General features: G+C 39.2%; 1 protein-coding gene across 1 annotated transcript; it reads left to right on the top strand.

The window, feature by feature from the left end:
- Positions 1-575: 575 nt before the first annotated feature.
- On the top strand, positions 576-12095 carry slc22a16 (solute carrier family 22 member 16). The gene is made up of 8 exons (XM_078274520.1): positions 576-690; positions 1655-2131; positions 4031-4148; positions 6104-6662; positions 7515-7642; positions 10011-10120; positions 10534-10633; positions 10814-12095. Exons 1-8 carry the CDS (start codon positions 647-649, stop codon positions 10979-10981), a joined length of 1704 nt encoding a protein of 567 aa, XP_078130646.1. The 5' UTR covers positions 576-646; the 3' UTR covers positions 10982-12095.
- The last annotated feature ends 829 nt before the right edge of the window (positions 12096-12924 follow it).

Below are 12924 nucleotides of genomic sequence, written 5' to 3'. Positions count from 1 at the left end.
TAGTTTGACTCTCCACTACCCTTCAGCATTTATCTAGACTGTCTATTCCAATACATTGTGTTACAACTGATCTACTTCACTAACTAGACCACTAGACTAACTGTTTATTGACTCTTTACACCTTCTCAGCATTGATATAGACTCTCTGTTCATGTATATTGCACATCCATCGATTTACTTACACCTCACTACGTGCCGGCATTTGTAATGCCCACTTATTCTGCACTTTATGTAGCATTTTGTATTCTGTATTCTTGTACTGTATTGAATGTGAAACTATTTGTTGTCTTACACGCCTACGCTTTTCTTGGCCAGGTCGCCGTTGAAAATGAGAACGTGTTCTCAACGGCCTACCTGGTTAAATAAAGGTTAAATAAAAAAATAAAATAAACAAACACAGCTCCAAAACATCATCATCTTGTGTGTGTGTGTGTGTGTGTGTGTGTGTGTGTGTGTGTGTGTGTGTGTGTGTGTGTGTGTGTGTGTGTGTGTGTGTGTGTGTGTGTGTGCGCCCCTCCTACACTCTCTCCGCTCCGTGAAAGCCACAGTTTATTATTTGACGTTGAAGCGCTCAGGATCCGCTGCCCGAGACAGCCTGGGAGAGAGACACACCGGGAGCCTCGACGCACAAACTCACCGTCAAAAAATGACCGTAGAAAGAATATTCGACGAGCTCGGACATTTCAATAGGTATCAAAGACTCCCTAAGTCATCATATTTCATTTGTTATGTAAATTAATTCGGGTTATTTATATCAACTGCCAGTTGAGTAGCGTTGGAATTAACTTCTCAACGTCTAAAGATATTTCTATTCAACGTTACAAATGCGTTTTTTAAGACAAAACACTAATAGGCTAACTAAAAGAGAGCTCAGTCGCTCCAACATTTCATTACTTGTGCAGAATGCCGTTGGATCATTTTATCATTTATTTATACCACAGCTAAATGCTTACTGAGGGGCTAGTCTTCACCTCAGAGAAACTTGTGGGTCCTCTTTTTGCCAGAGTGTAACTATTTTCCAATTTTTTCAGTTTCTCTCTTAAAGTGAAAAAATGCTGAATTAATGTCATTACATGTCAAATACATACACTGATGCCGCAAATATGGGCACTGCTTTGAATATTTTACAAGTATTATTTATTATTATTTATTATTATTATTATTATTATTATTATTATTATTATTCAGTAGGTTTTATTTTCCATCTTTCTTTTTTTCATCTTATCATATCTTATTTTTAGTATTATTATCAAGTGTTTTCTTTCTATCTTATTTTGAATTGATTATGGCATTCTATCCCTGTTTTTAAATTCAGTTCATTCTGTCATGTCATTACCTTATTGTAAAGCACTCATTATATGAAAGTTGCTATACAAATAGAAATATCATTTCACTTGTCCAACAGTGTCCAGCTTGTCTCAACATTTCTATTAAATCCAATGCAGTTTGTGATGTGGACTTTTTTTATTTTATTTATCACTGTATTTTCTCTGCACATGGGCAGAGCTTTATATGGATAAACAATGAGTTGTTAAGGTGACCTTTTAGCAGTTATCTGTTAAATTGGAGAGCTAAATGATTGCTGCCAAATCACTTATCATCTCCTTTTCAGCTCTGGTGTCTGCATATGTTTAATGCATTTTCTTTCTCTCAGATATCAGGCATGTCTGTACTTTGCAGCAGTCTTCCAGGCCATAGCCTGTGGGATCCACTACCTGGCCTCGGTCTTCTTAGTGCAGACGCCAAACTTTGTGTGCAGTGTGCCCGGCAACATCACCGATGTCCTATACGGTAACCTGACGGGATTTAGTTTGGAAGACATCCTGCCAATCTTCAAGTCAGACACTGGGCCCTTGGTGGTGAGGACGGCTGAAGGAGAACAGTGGGAGCTCAGCCGGTGCCGCTGTGCCCTGCGCATTAACCCAAAAAACTTTACATACGACTTTGATGGAAACAAAACAGTAAAAGCCTGCAATGGGAACTTTGTTTACGACCTCACTGAAATTCACCAAAGTATAGTGACGGACTGGGACTTGGTGTGTGAGGACGAGTGGCTGGCCAAGATGTGCCAGCCCACCTTCATGCTGGGGGTACTGTTCGGAGCGCTGGTGTTTGGAGACATTGCTGACAGGTAAGCAGGGGATGAAGGATCGGGGAGAAGGGGTGGGTAATGTCTTCAAAATGTGTATTTACACAGGGCAAGGCAAATTATATCATGTAAGTCACATGAAGTAGAGTTTCACCATATAAGGAAGTTCTTTTCACGTGTGCATGGAAACAAGAGCACAGGTTCAAGTGGCTGTAAGAGCCTTTATAATCCTTTACACATGTAGTCATAACTTTAGGAGACATCGTTGCAGTTCTGCCTCATTACTGTCATCTCTCATGCTCAGTGGTTTATATGTGAGCACAGGACTGGTTTGCCTATCAAGCATGGAGGCATAAAGCATGTGGGAGAGGGATCATGAGAGTGACAGTCATGCAGGAAAAGTGGATAGTTGGTGTGGATGATGGGATTGAGGGATGAGAGCAGCATTTAGAAGTTGGACTTCTGACCTAAGAGCTAGTTTTGAGGTCCCCAGGACATCCTTCTTCTTGTATCTGTGCTTAAGATCAGCCCTAAAATGTTATGGAGTGCCATGGGGAAATAATCTTGAGGCGCACCCAGTCATTAAATGGTTTGTTGATTTTCCTGTGAGAGGATTAGTGTCCAAGATCTATGCTAAACTGTTGCAAGTATCTATAGGAGAACTTCCAATAGCAAGGAAATGGGAGCGAGAGCTGAGCCATGAGGGGAACGCAATTAATTGGGAGACAGTTTGGGACAACATTTTCCATTGCTCCAAGAACCCAAATCACCAGAAGCTCCACTTCAACATATGTCATAAGACATACTGGACTCCTCAGAAGAGATAAGTCTCTAAAGTCATTCCCACTCCCAATTGCACGTTCTGTCAACCTGAACAAACTGGAACTTTCCTGCATATGGTCTGGGAGTGTGAACAGGTGCATGAGTTCTAGAATAAAACAACATCAATAATATCTGATGTGATAGGATGTCGACTTTCTACTGATCTGATTGTTTTGTTACTTAATGCTGACTCTAAATTACACCTGCTTGGGAGACAGAAGAAAGTTTGGCTAGCCGGCTCAACCGCAACCAAGAAAATGATAGCTCAACGCTGGCTCCCCCCCCCACTCGCTTTGTATAAAACTGCTTGAGCTCTCTACAGCAAGGATTTACAAAGCCAAATCATCGACTATAGACCTATGGAAAAACTCAGCAGCACAAATATCAGTCCTAATGACCTCAGCATCACAAGAATTAGAGAAGAGTGACTGGGCAAGGTGTGATTTCTGTTTTTGTTTTTTGTTTATTTGTTTGTTTTTGTTTTCCTTGACCGCAGAGGGTGGGGGGTGGGAGAGGATTTTGTTCTTGTTCAATTGTATTTGTCTGTTCTGTATGTTCAAAATATAAAAAAAACAATAAAAAATTGATCTAAAAAAAAAAAGAAGTAGGACTTCTGATAAAATCAGTCGAGGACACTTGCTTTGATGTTGGCCAACCATAAGGTAAGGATAAAGTGCTGATGGCAGTGGTTATCAAGGCCTGCCGTATTCCTTGCTCCTGCCCAGGAAATTATTGGCGTTAGATATTGTGCAGGTAGAATTGAGGCAAATCTGTAAGGTATGAAGTGAAGGGTTCGTCACACAATGCTGGAATATTATGATTTGTTTACTACCAAAAACAGAACTTCAGTGACTTAAACAAATTACAAACCATTTGTGTCTGCAACTTTATTCAAATATGTAATATATGCCTACATCAAAATGTTGGTCTGGTACAATCATACCTTGATTACAGCATTATGTTGGACTGCTGCATCTGAAAGTCCCAACTCATCTTTGACAATTAAATTTTTCTCTATTTAATGCATTGCTTACCTGTTAACTCAGTTTCTTTATCTGTCTGTCTCTCTTTCACCCTCTCTCTGTTTCTCTACCTGCATTGGGTGTCTCTCTCCTCCAGAGTTGGTCGTGTGAGGATCCTGATGTTCACCAGCCTCTGTCAGTTTGTGTTTGGGGTGTCTGTAGCGTTTTCTGGAAACTATTATTTCTTTCTGGTGCTCCGCTTCCTCCTTGCCATGGTGAGTTCAGTGTGTGTATGTATTGTTTTTTTTGGTTGTTTATCCTTGTGTGTCTGTGTTCTTGCATGCCATGGTTGGTGAAATTTGGCGAAATGACAAATCAATTTCCCTGGAATGATATAAGAGCATACCAAAAGAAGGTAGGTAGGTGAGCAACTGTGATATGAATTTCCAGTACATTTCCAGAGACCTCAAACTTAGTTGATAAAGTTATCCACCAGTGTGAAATTGCATTTTGCAAAACAATTTCAAATCACTGAAAATAAAAAAGTCTCTGTTAACACTATTCATGCTTGCACCCAAAGCCAGTATGGGACAAGGGAGGTGCCCTACTTTCTGCTTGAAAACAAGCATGCTTCTTCAGGTTCATCATGTGTCCAACAATCTCTTAACCAATCTCTTCTGTTCTCTATGAATACTACCTCCTGTTAGTCATATTGCAGTGAAGCCAACATGTAAAACAAAGCAAGATGTTAGTTCCAGCTGTGTATAATAAGAACATAACTATAACTGTGTAACTTTATCTGTATATATACACAGTATTCTGCCCTCTTTTGTAGTAGGAGTAAAGTATTTACCCAAATCTGCTTTGAAAAATCATTTACATTCATATAAAACAAGGGAATGCAAGACATTTGCAGACCATAATTGCTTTTACATGTAAATTGATTTATGTAGATTTAAAGGGCATGATGTATTTTCTGCATGTCAAGCATACATCTCTGTGTATACTGTATATCAATATAGCATATGCATTTACATCTGAGTTCAGTTGGGGTAAATACCTGAAATGTAAACATCGGATTTCATCTTACAAATTAAATCAGGTCCTATACTGGTCCTAAGCTATACTGGTTTGTGCAACAGTCAAAGAAACTGAAATTCCCAGACCACCACAAGATTAACAGTTGTAGAGCAAGTGTCTTTAATATGTCTTTGTATGTTTATGTGTGTGCACAATGGTGTTTTGTGTACAGGGTAATAGATAATATGTGCATGAAACAACATGTTTACAAGGCAAAGGAAGTGAGTCATTACGGTTAGGATTAGTCCACACGGCAGTAAAGTTGTGTTGAGAAGCAGTGCTGAAAGAGCCCTTACTTTCACTCCTCTCCATCTCCGTCTCTTCCCCCCCCCCACACCACCTGTCCTCCCCAAACCTCCCCAGACACAGCTGTTGTTTTCACATAGAATGAGATCCTCAGCTAGTGAAAGCTCATACTGCAGAGCAGCAAACTTGCTTACTGCCATTGAGATTTCAAAAAACTATTTTTAGAGATTAGATTTTATAGAATTTTTTTTTCAACATGTAACTTATTGTTGTTGTTGTTGTTGTTGTTGTTGTTATCTCATCATTATTATATCATACTGTAAATTTTTAGGGTGCTGTATATGCATCCAAAAAAATGGAAAAGAGTTAATCAGAACTGCTCTGTAAACAACTGGAGCAAGCAATAATGCTCATTTTCAACTTTAAAGCAAGACTATATCCTTTTTAAAAGACGAAAGGACACGTTGTTTCTTTCACAAATGAAGTCATAGGTGATAAAATTCACCCATGGTCAGTTCAATACACTCGGGTTTTGCTGCTAGTCTTATTGGTCTGGCTTGATCAGTAGTTTAGGATGGCTAATGTTAGCAAACATATACATGTATAGTGTCACTTTTTTTTCCCGCTTTCATGATTCTTTTCTACTTGTGCTACTTTTACATTGAGCATTTAGCTTTATCCCATAGTTGCTTATTGTGGCTGTGGTGGCAGCTGTTCAGTAAAAGTTTTAAAGTACTGATATGTGGCCTAAAGGAAAGACGAGCACCATTTAAAATCCTTAACAACCAGACACTGTGACACTCTGTGGCACACTCATGTATATTAAACATTTGTTTTGTCTTTCAATCCTTCTTCCTTTTATTCATGTCCCTCCTTTCCTCCTACCCATCTTTGCGTTTGGCAGGTGTCTAGTGGCTACCTCGTGGTGGTGTTTGTCTATGTCACAGAGTTCACTGGCATCAAGGTGCGCACATGGACCTCTATGCACGTGCACGCTGCCTTTGCTGTCGGCATCATGGTGGTGGCTCTGACCGGTTACCTGGTGCGGGTCTGGTGGATCTACCAGATCATCCTCTCCACATGCACCTCACCCTTCCTGCTCCTTTGCTGGAAGTTCCCTGAAACGCCTTTTTACTTGATGGCCAAGGGCCGTTACAAGGAAACTCAGACCCTGCTGGACGCAATAGCCCGTTTCAACGGACTTGACTGCCGGCTGAAGGTGCAGGAGCTTCTGGAGCCAGAGGAGAGAGAGAACGGAAAAGCTCTGCTGGAGGAGGCAGAGCAGCGGCCATCGCAGCCTGAGAAGAAGCTGTCCATCCTGGATCTGTTTGGCAGCTGGAGGATGGCGGGCCGTACATGCACAGTGTGGGCCATCTGGTTCATCGGCAGCCTGGGCTACTACGTTTTCTCTTTGGGCTCAGTCAACCTAGGAGGAAACCAGTATGTTAACCTCTTCCTGGCTGGTAAGTGATTGGCTGATGTGTGAATGTGCATGAAAAAAGGAGGAAAATAGTAGTAATGACACTGCAAAACTAACTAGCATCCTGCTTAGGTCATCCAATTGTAAAATTGTTTGTACATGTATTGTTGACAGCTGAGTTTTAAATGCAGAGTGAGTTTGTGTCTGTGAGTTTCTTTTTTTTAAAGATTATTTTTTGGGGGCATTTTTAGGCCTTTATTTTCACAACACATATGAAGACATGAAAGGGGGAATGACATGCAGCAAATGGCCGCAGGTCAGAGTCGAACCGCTGCGTCGAGGAGTAAACCTCTATATGTGTGCACTTGCTCTACCAATTGAGCTAACCTGGCCACATCTGTGTGTTTCTTTATTTCTTTTAGTGTGCCTGTAGTGAAGCTGTTTACCAAGTTGAACAGGATTTAAAACTGTTATGTTATGTTCGTCTATATTAGTTAGGATAATATAATGTTGTTGGGAAGGCAGTGAGATGATTTCTGTTCTACAGTTTGACTTTGTTTACATCTCTTGTTTTTGATAACTTAGCAGGTCAAATTAGCCTGTGAGCAACTACAGTAAAATAACAGCTCTACATCTGCGGGCTTAATAGTTTGTGTTTTTTTCATCTGATAAAAAAATAAAATTTCCACTGTAAAAAAAAAAAAGGTCAAGAACTGATGTACTGCTCATGTTATACTATTTTGAAAGCATGGGGGTTTCCCAGGCAAATATTATTTCTCACAAATGCACATCTCAAATATTATGTTTGGTTCTTATATTTGGTTCTTCTTTTGTGTCAGTCTGTCAGTGCCACAATAACCTCTGACCGACCACTGTTGTGATTGGCTGTTTACAGGTGCAGTGGAGCTCCCCTCTTATTTGGTTGGCTGCTTTGCAATGGACCGGATTGGCAGGAAGAAGACTTGTGCACCAGCTCTGCTCCTGGCCGGGGTCGCTTGTATGCTCATCATTGTGGTACCTGCTGTACGTACTGAGAGAGAGAGAGAGTGAGAGAGAGAGAGAGATAGTGTGTGTGTGTGTGTGTGTGTGTGTGTGTGTGTGAAAAAGAGAGAGAGAAAGAGAGAGAGAGAGAGAGAGAGAGTGACAGTATGTGTAAACATGTAAGAAATTTAAGTGTTGGTATTGTTATATCTTAAAGTATTATAATTCATGTTGTTGTATACTTAGATGCATCATCAACACTATTATTTCTTTGGGGTTATAAAACTACATGCTCCAAAACAATTTTAGAAGCTCCATAGCAGAAATCATAAACAAGAATTCTGTTACAAACTTTTCATACATATTTGACCCCAAATGTAGAGGAAACAATCTGTTTGGACCACTAGATCTCGAGTTTACTGTCCGTTACCCTGGGTCGTTTGACCACTGTTACTGTTGAACCCTGATATACGACACAGGCAGTTCCCAGTATGTGTGCTCTGAGCTCTGACCCAAATGATCAGCTTGGTAAACTACATGGACAAATATACCTTTCCTTAGCAAACATGCCATAGTCTCTACTCTCTAACATAACTAAGTATGTTTTGTAATTATGTAAGTATGTAAGTTTCGCAATGGATAGAAGTGTTAAGAAACACTTGAATGAATAAGTAGAATACATGAACTCTTAGTGACGGGACGAAGGTCTGAAACTGATATTTTCACTAAAGTTGGCATTTGTATACATTCTATAGATCTTTCAATAGATCGTTGCACAATGTACTCTTCTGTTCTGGGCCTGGGTTTCTTTCCCTACTTGTTGAGCAAGTTTCTTCATAAGTTTCTGAAGATTTGTAATGCAATACTTGCAGTCAAAACATCATTCTGTCTCAGGAAGTACTGGTAACTGTCGTGGCTACTCTGAGTGCTCTTGCTTTTGAATACTGTGCTTGTCTACATAGCTAAACTGTACTGTATTAGTGAATGAGTTACAGTTATAGCTCTCTCTCGTGCCTAACTTTTAGATTTACTACAGTGGCTTTACTTACCTCTTATCAGTAGTTTGTCAAAATGTAACCATTATATGTTTTACTAAGCACTACATACTGTTAACACACAATTATAGTTTTTCACCAAATCTTGCATTTGCACTTTGTAATAGAAATAAGATTACCAGTGTTCACGCTCAGAGAGGACAGGATGCTGTTTCCATGCAAGCAGCCCTGTGTGTGTCATATTTTCATATATGGCTACATATGTTGCATACTGCAAGTACCATGCAAACACACCATAGCATGACTGCTTAACACCAAAGATGTGAGATTCATTAATTAATAGATAAAATGATAAACCACATGTCCTTACATCAGTACAGCCAAATATAAAGATTGTTGGTTTCAGTTTAAAAATAGCTCATTTGGATTAGATCACCTCACACAGCCCCCTTCTTCTCTCTAACCCTGTGTTAACCCGTTAGCGTTGGCCAGGTGTTGTTGTCTGTATCTGTTGCGTCCACAGTCTCTGGTTGCATCATAGCAACAGCCTTATAATTTCTAGGTTTTTGTAAGAGAAACACTGGAGCTTTCAAGATCACAGCTCACTTTCCAAGAACATTTTTCACAAGTACATGTAGTACACAATCTCACACACACACACACACACACACACACACACACACACACACACACACACACACACACACACACACACACACACACACTGTCCAGGTAAAGATGTGTAAAAGGCCATGCAGGACTCAATTCTAATACGTATGAAATACTTAGATAATGAAATAAATTCATGTACAAATATAAAACACTCCCACTCCCATTCCATTAAATATGTGCCTATACAGATATGCATGTAAAATCAATATAGTATCTACAGTATATCTACACTGTCTTTGAATACATATATATATATATATAATATTATATATATAATAATATTCTTTATTTCACATGCCCACATACAGTACTGTATAAACACAAGCATAAATAAGTAAAAATAAATAGTTTTGTTTATGTGGTATAGTATTGAAGTAAATTAAAAGTGACTGAGGGTCATTCCTTCACTTTATTAGATCACTTATGAGAAAATGTGATAAAATAGTCAGCATGGAGTGCTGTGAGAGAGTCTGTGCTCTCTATTAGTTGAGTCAGTGGTAAAATGAAACGTCTGAAGGTCAAAGGTCAAGGGTTCAAGTAATGGTCAACTTATTTGTGTATATGATGAAATCGGCAGTAATATCTTTTGCAGGCTAAAGTTTATTACAGTGATTTTTGCCCTGCAGAAAAAAATGATGTGCAAAATTTGCAAACCAAAGTTTACTTTACTATGAACCATGGGAAAACCATGGGAAGTCCTTGTTTCACACTGTCCAACTGACTTCTTTACTCCTTTTCCACAGGACATTGAGGCACTGGCCATTGCTCTCTGTATGATAGGGAAGTTTGCCATCGCCATTGCCTTTGGTCTCATCTACCTGTACACCTGTGAGCTTTACCCAACCATCATCAGGTAAGAGGAAACAGAATACATTTTTCAGGGAGTTCAAATCATACACAAACAAAGAAAACACATTTTTGTTTACATTCATTATAGCCATGTTCCACTTTTAAAGCATCACCTACTACTGTTAGAGTACTAACAATAAGGAAAGATAAATAATCAAGGAATCATTAAAGTTGACAGTCCAGTGTCTTTTTATGTCAGAAACATAGAAAATGCAAGAAACACTGTTTGAATTATACATGGACAGTCATACCAGTGTTTTATGCACAGCTGCAGATATAATATACTTTACAAGTAATGTTTCTTTTCAGTAATTGATTCTTGTTTATATTGGTGGTGGTAGGCCTCATGTCTGTACCCTGACGTCACTAAGTCTGTCTTCTTTAATGTTGCTGACTTTGTGTATGATCTCCCTCTAGGTCTCTGGCAGTGGGTAGTGGTAGTACGATGTGCCGTGTTGGCAGTGTGGTGGCCCCCTTCTGCGTGTACCTGGCTGATGTCTGGACCTACCTACCTCAGGTATACATGTTCTCTTTTGGCTGGTTCTCTCAGAACAACAGATATTATTTAATGTTTAATTACCTTGTCCCTTCTATCAATTTGCACCCTGTTCACATTTGTCATAGTTTATCTACACGGGTATCCTTGCAACAAAACAAATTTTTATTTATTTATTTATTTATTGTGATCCCTGTGTAGCTCATCGTGGGAATCCTGGCATTCATTATCGGAGTGCTGACATTGTTGTTGCCTGAGACCCTGGGCAGACCTCTAACAACTACTTTGGAAGAGGCTGAAGCTCTGGGACGTGAGCCCAGCAAGAAGAACTCAGCCCTGGGCAATAAAGATGCTGAGGACAGGATGTAGGTGAACCAACATGAAGCCAAGGCCTGAGTTGTACACTGCTGGAAAACCAGAGAGACTGATGCACAGAAAAGAGAGGAGGGGACAACTGCCAAAAACTAAAATAGTAACAGCATTTTGAGGCTTGTTGAAAAGAAATGGAAAAAAAACATTGTGCTTTATCAGAACGTGTTTAAATGATGTGTTTGTTGACATTTCTTCTGCAAGTAGCCAACAGTTTAGTTATTTAAGGGTCCTGAGACATTACACAAACGTATAATGCGTATAATAACGTAAAGCGTATTATTATCTAAACTGCTTCAGTAGGTCAAAGTTGTACCAGAAAATGTGATGGATGTTTACAATGGACAGTTTGAGTGATAATTGAACTGTTTGCTTTTGTTTTCTTTTTCAAATTAGTTCAGCTAGCCTGTTTGTTCTTTAAACGTGTATGATCTCAGCAATGAACTTTGTGAATACAACATTGTTGGTAGGACAGATCGCTAAAACTGCAAAAATAAGACCTAAGTTGTACTAAACTGGAATTATTTTTTTAAAGGAAGTGAGCATGAGTATGCACTGTGACTTAGTTACTTCTCTGAAACAGTAATCATAAGTACAGAACATGGCTGGGCCTCTATTTCTGGAACATATAGTATTAAAGCATGCAGATTCTATGTTTTTCTAAGTGCCTTAGTTTTCATTTTAAAGTCACCTTTTTATTATCTTTAAATCTTTATTTTTATTTATTTTATTTTTTTTTAAAATCTCAGGGCATCTAGTTTTAGATATCACTGTGAAATAATATAGAGTAATACTACATTACGATCATGGTCAAGAGTCAAGATGTGATCTCCAGATGTTTGGACCAAAGACAGGAATGAACCATTACAGTGTGGAGATGTATTCACCTGCTTTGCAATGTTGTAGTACATTACTAATATGTTTTTGTTTCATGACAATCAACTGATATTCTAACACTGATGACAAACAGTAGGTGACGAAAGTGCTCAGGTTCAGTATTCAATTCTGAACAGCTCTAGAATCAAGAGTATGATTTTTTTGTATGAATAGTTTGTTTTATTTCTTTATGGACAAATAAATAAACACTGAGGTTGTTGGCCTCTTCTTTACTACACTTTTCAATTCTGTCTTGTTTATATATATATATATATATATATATATATATATATATATATATATATATATAGTTGCTGTAACAACTGTAGTTCTACAGTGATACTGAGAAAAAAACCTTATTTGATGAATGACATTGCAATTTAAAAGTCCTTCACTTCCTCCTCTTCCTCCTCCTCCGTCAACAGTTCAACCTGGTGCTGGAAAAGTAGGGAATCTATTTTTACCATACCAAGAATATAGAGCAGGTCTGGGACCAGCCCACCAACACAAACGGCTTCCTATTTGCCAGTGCAGAGGAGGTCCCCACTGCAACCCACCCACATGAACAAACCCTCTGTGTTCAACTTTGGAGTAAACAAATATACCTTAACAGCCAGGCTGTTAACTTCCAGTTCTGTCATGATACTGATGTCCGAAATAGTGTGTGGTTATTGGACTCCATGGAGAGAAGATTATGTCAGGAATTCCCCCCATCTGTGTGTGTGTGTGTGTGTGTGTGTGTGTGTGTGCGTGCGTGCGCCCGCCTGCCTGCCTGCCTGCCTGCCTGCCTGCCTGCCTGCCTGCGTGCCTGCGTGCCTGCTTGCCCGCCTGCCTGCCTGCTTGCCTGGTTGCCTGCCTGCTTGCGCATATGCCATAAAAATGTCAAAGTCATAAAAAAAGAAAAAAGTGATAGAAAAGTCATTTGACAACATGTCGAAAAAAGTGAATAAAGAGTCATAGTATAGTATGTTGAAAAAAGTGATAGTGTAGTATGTCAAAAAAAGTGATACAAAAGTCACAGTATTGTATGTCGAAAAAAGTCATAGTATAGTATGTTGGAAAAAAGT

Source organism: Sander vitreus, chromosome 18 (assembly GCF_031162955.1).
Source record: "Sander vitreus isolate 19-12246 chromosome 18, sanVit1, whole genome shotgun sequence".
Taxonomy (NCBI): domain Eukaryota; kingdom Metazoa; phylum Chordata; class Actinopteri; order Perciformes; family Percidae; genus Sander; species Sander vitreus.
This window is presented reverse-complemented; position numbering and strand designations above follow the sequence as displayed.

Bases quoted from the DNA above. Each gene is read 5' to 3' on its own strand.
- slc22a16 (XM_078274520.1), top strand. From the start codon at position 647: ATGACCGTAGAAAGAATATTCGACGAGCTCGGACATTTCAATAG. The intron at 2,132-4,030 runs GTAAGCAGGGGA...TCTCTCCTCCAG, and splicing joins TTTGGAGACATTGCTGACAG to AGTTGGTCGTGTGAGGATCC. The intron at 6,663-7,514 runs GTAAGTGATTGG...GGCTGTTTACAG, and splicing joins TGTTAACCTCTTCCTGGCTG to GTGCAGTGGAGCTCCCCTCT.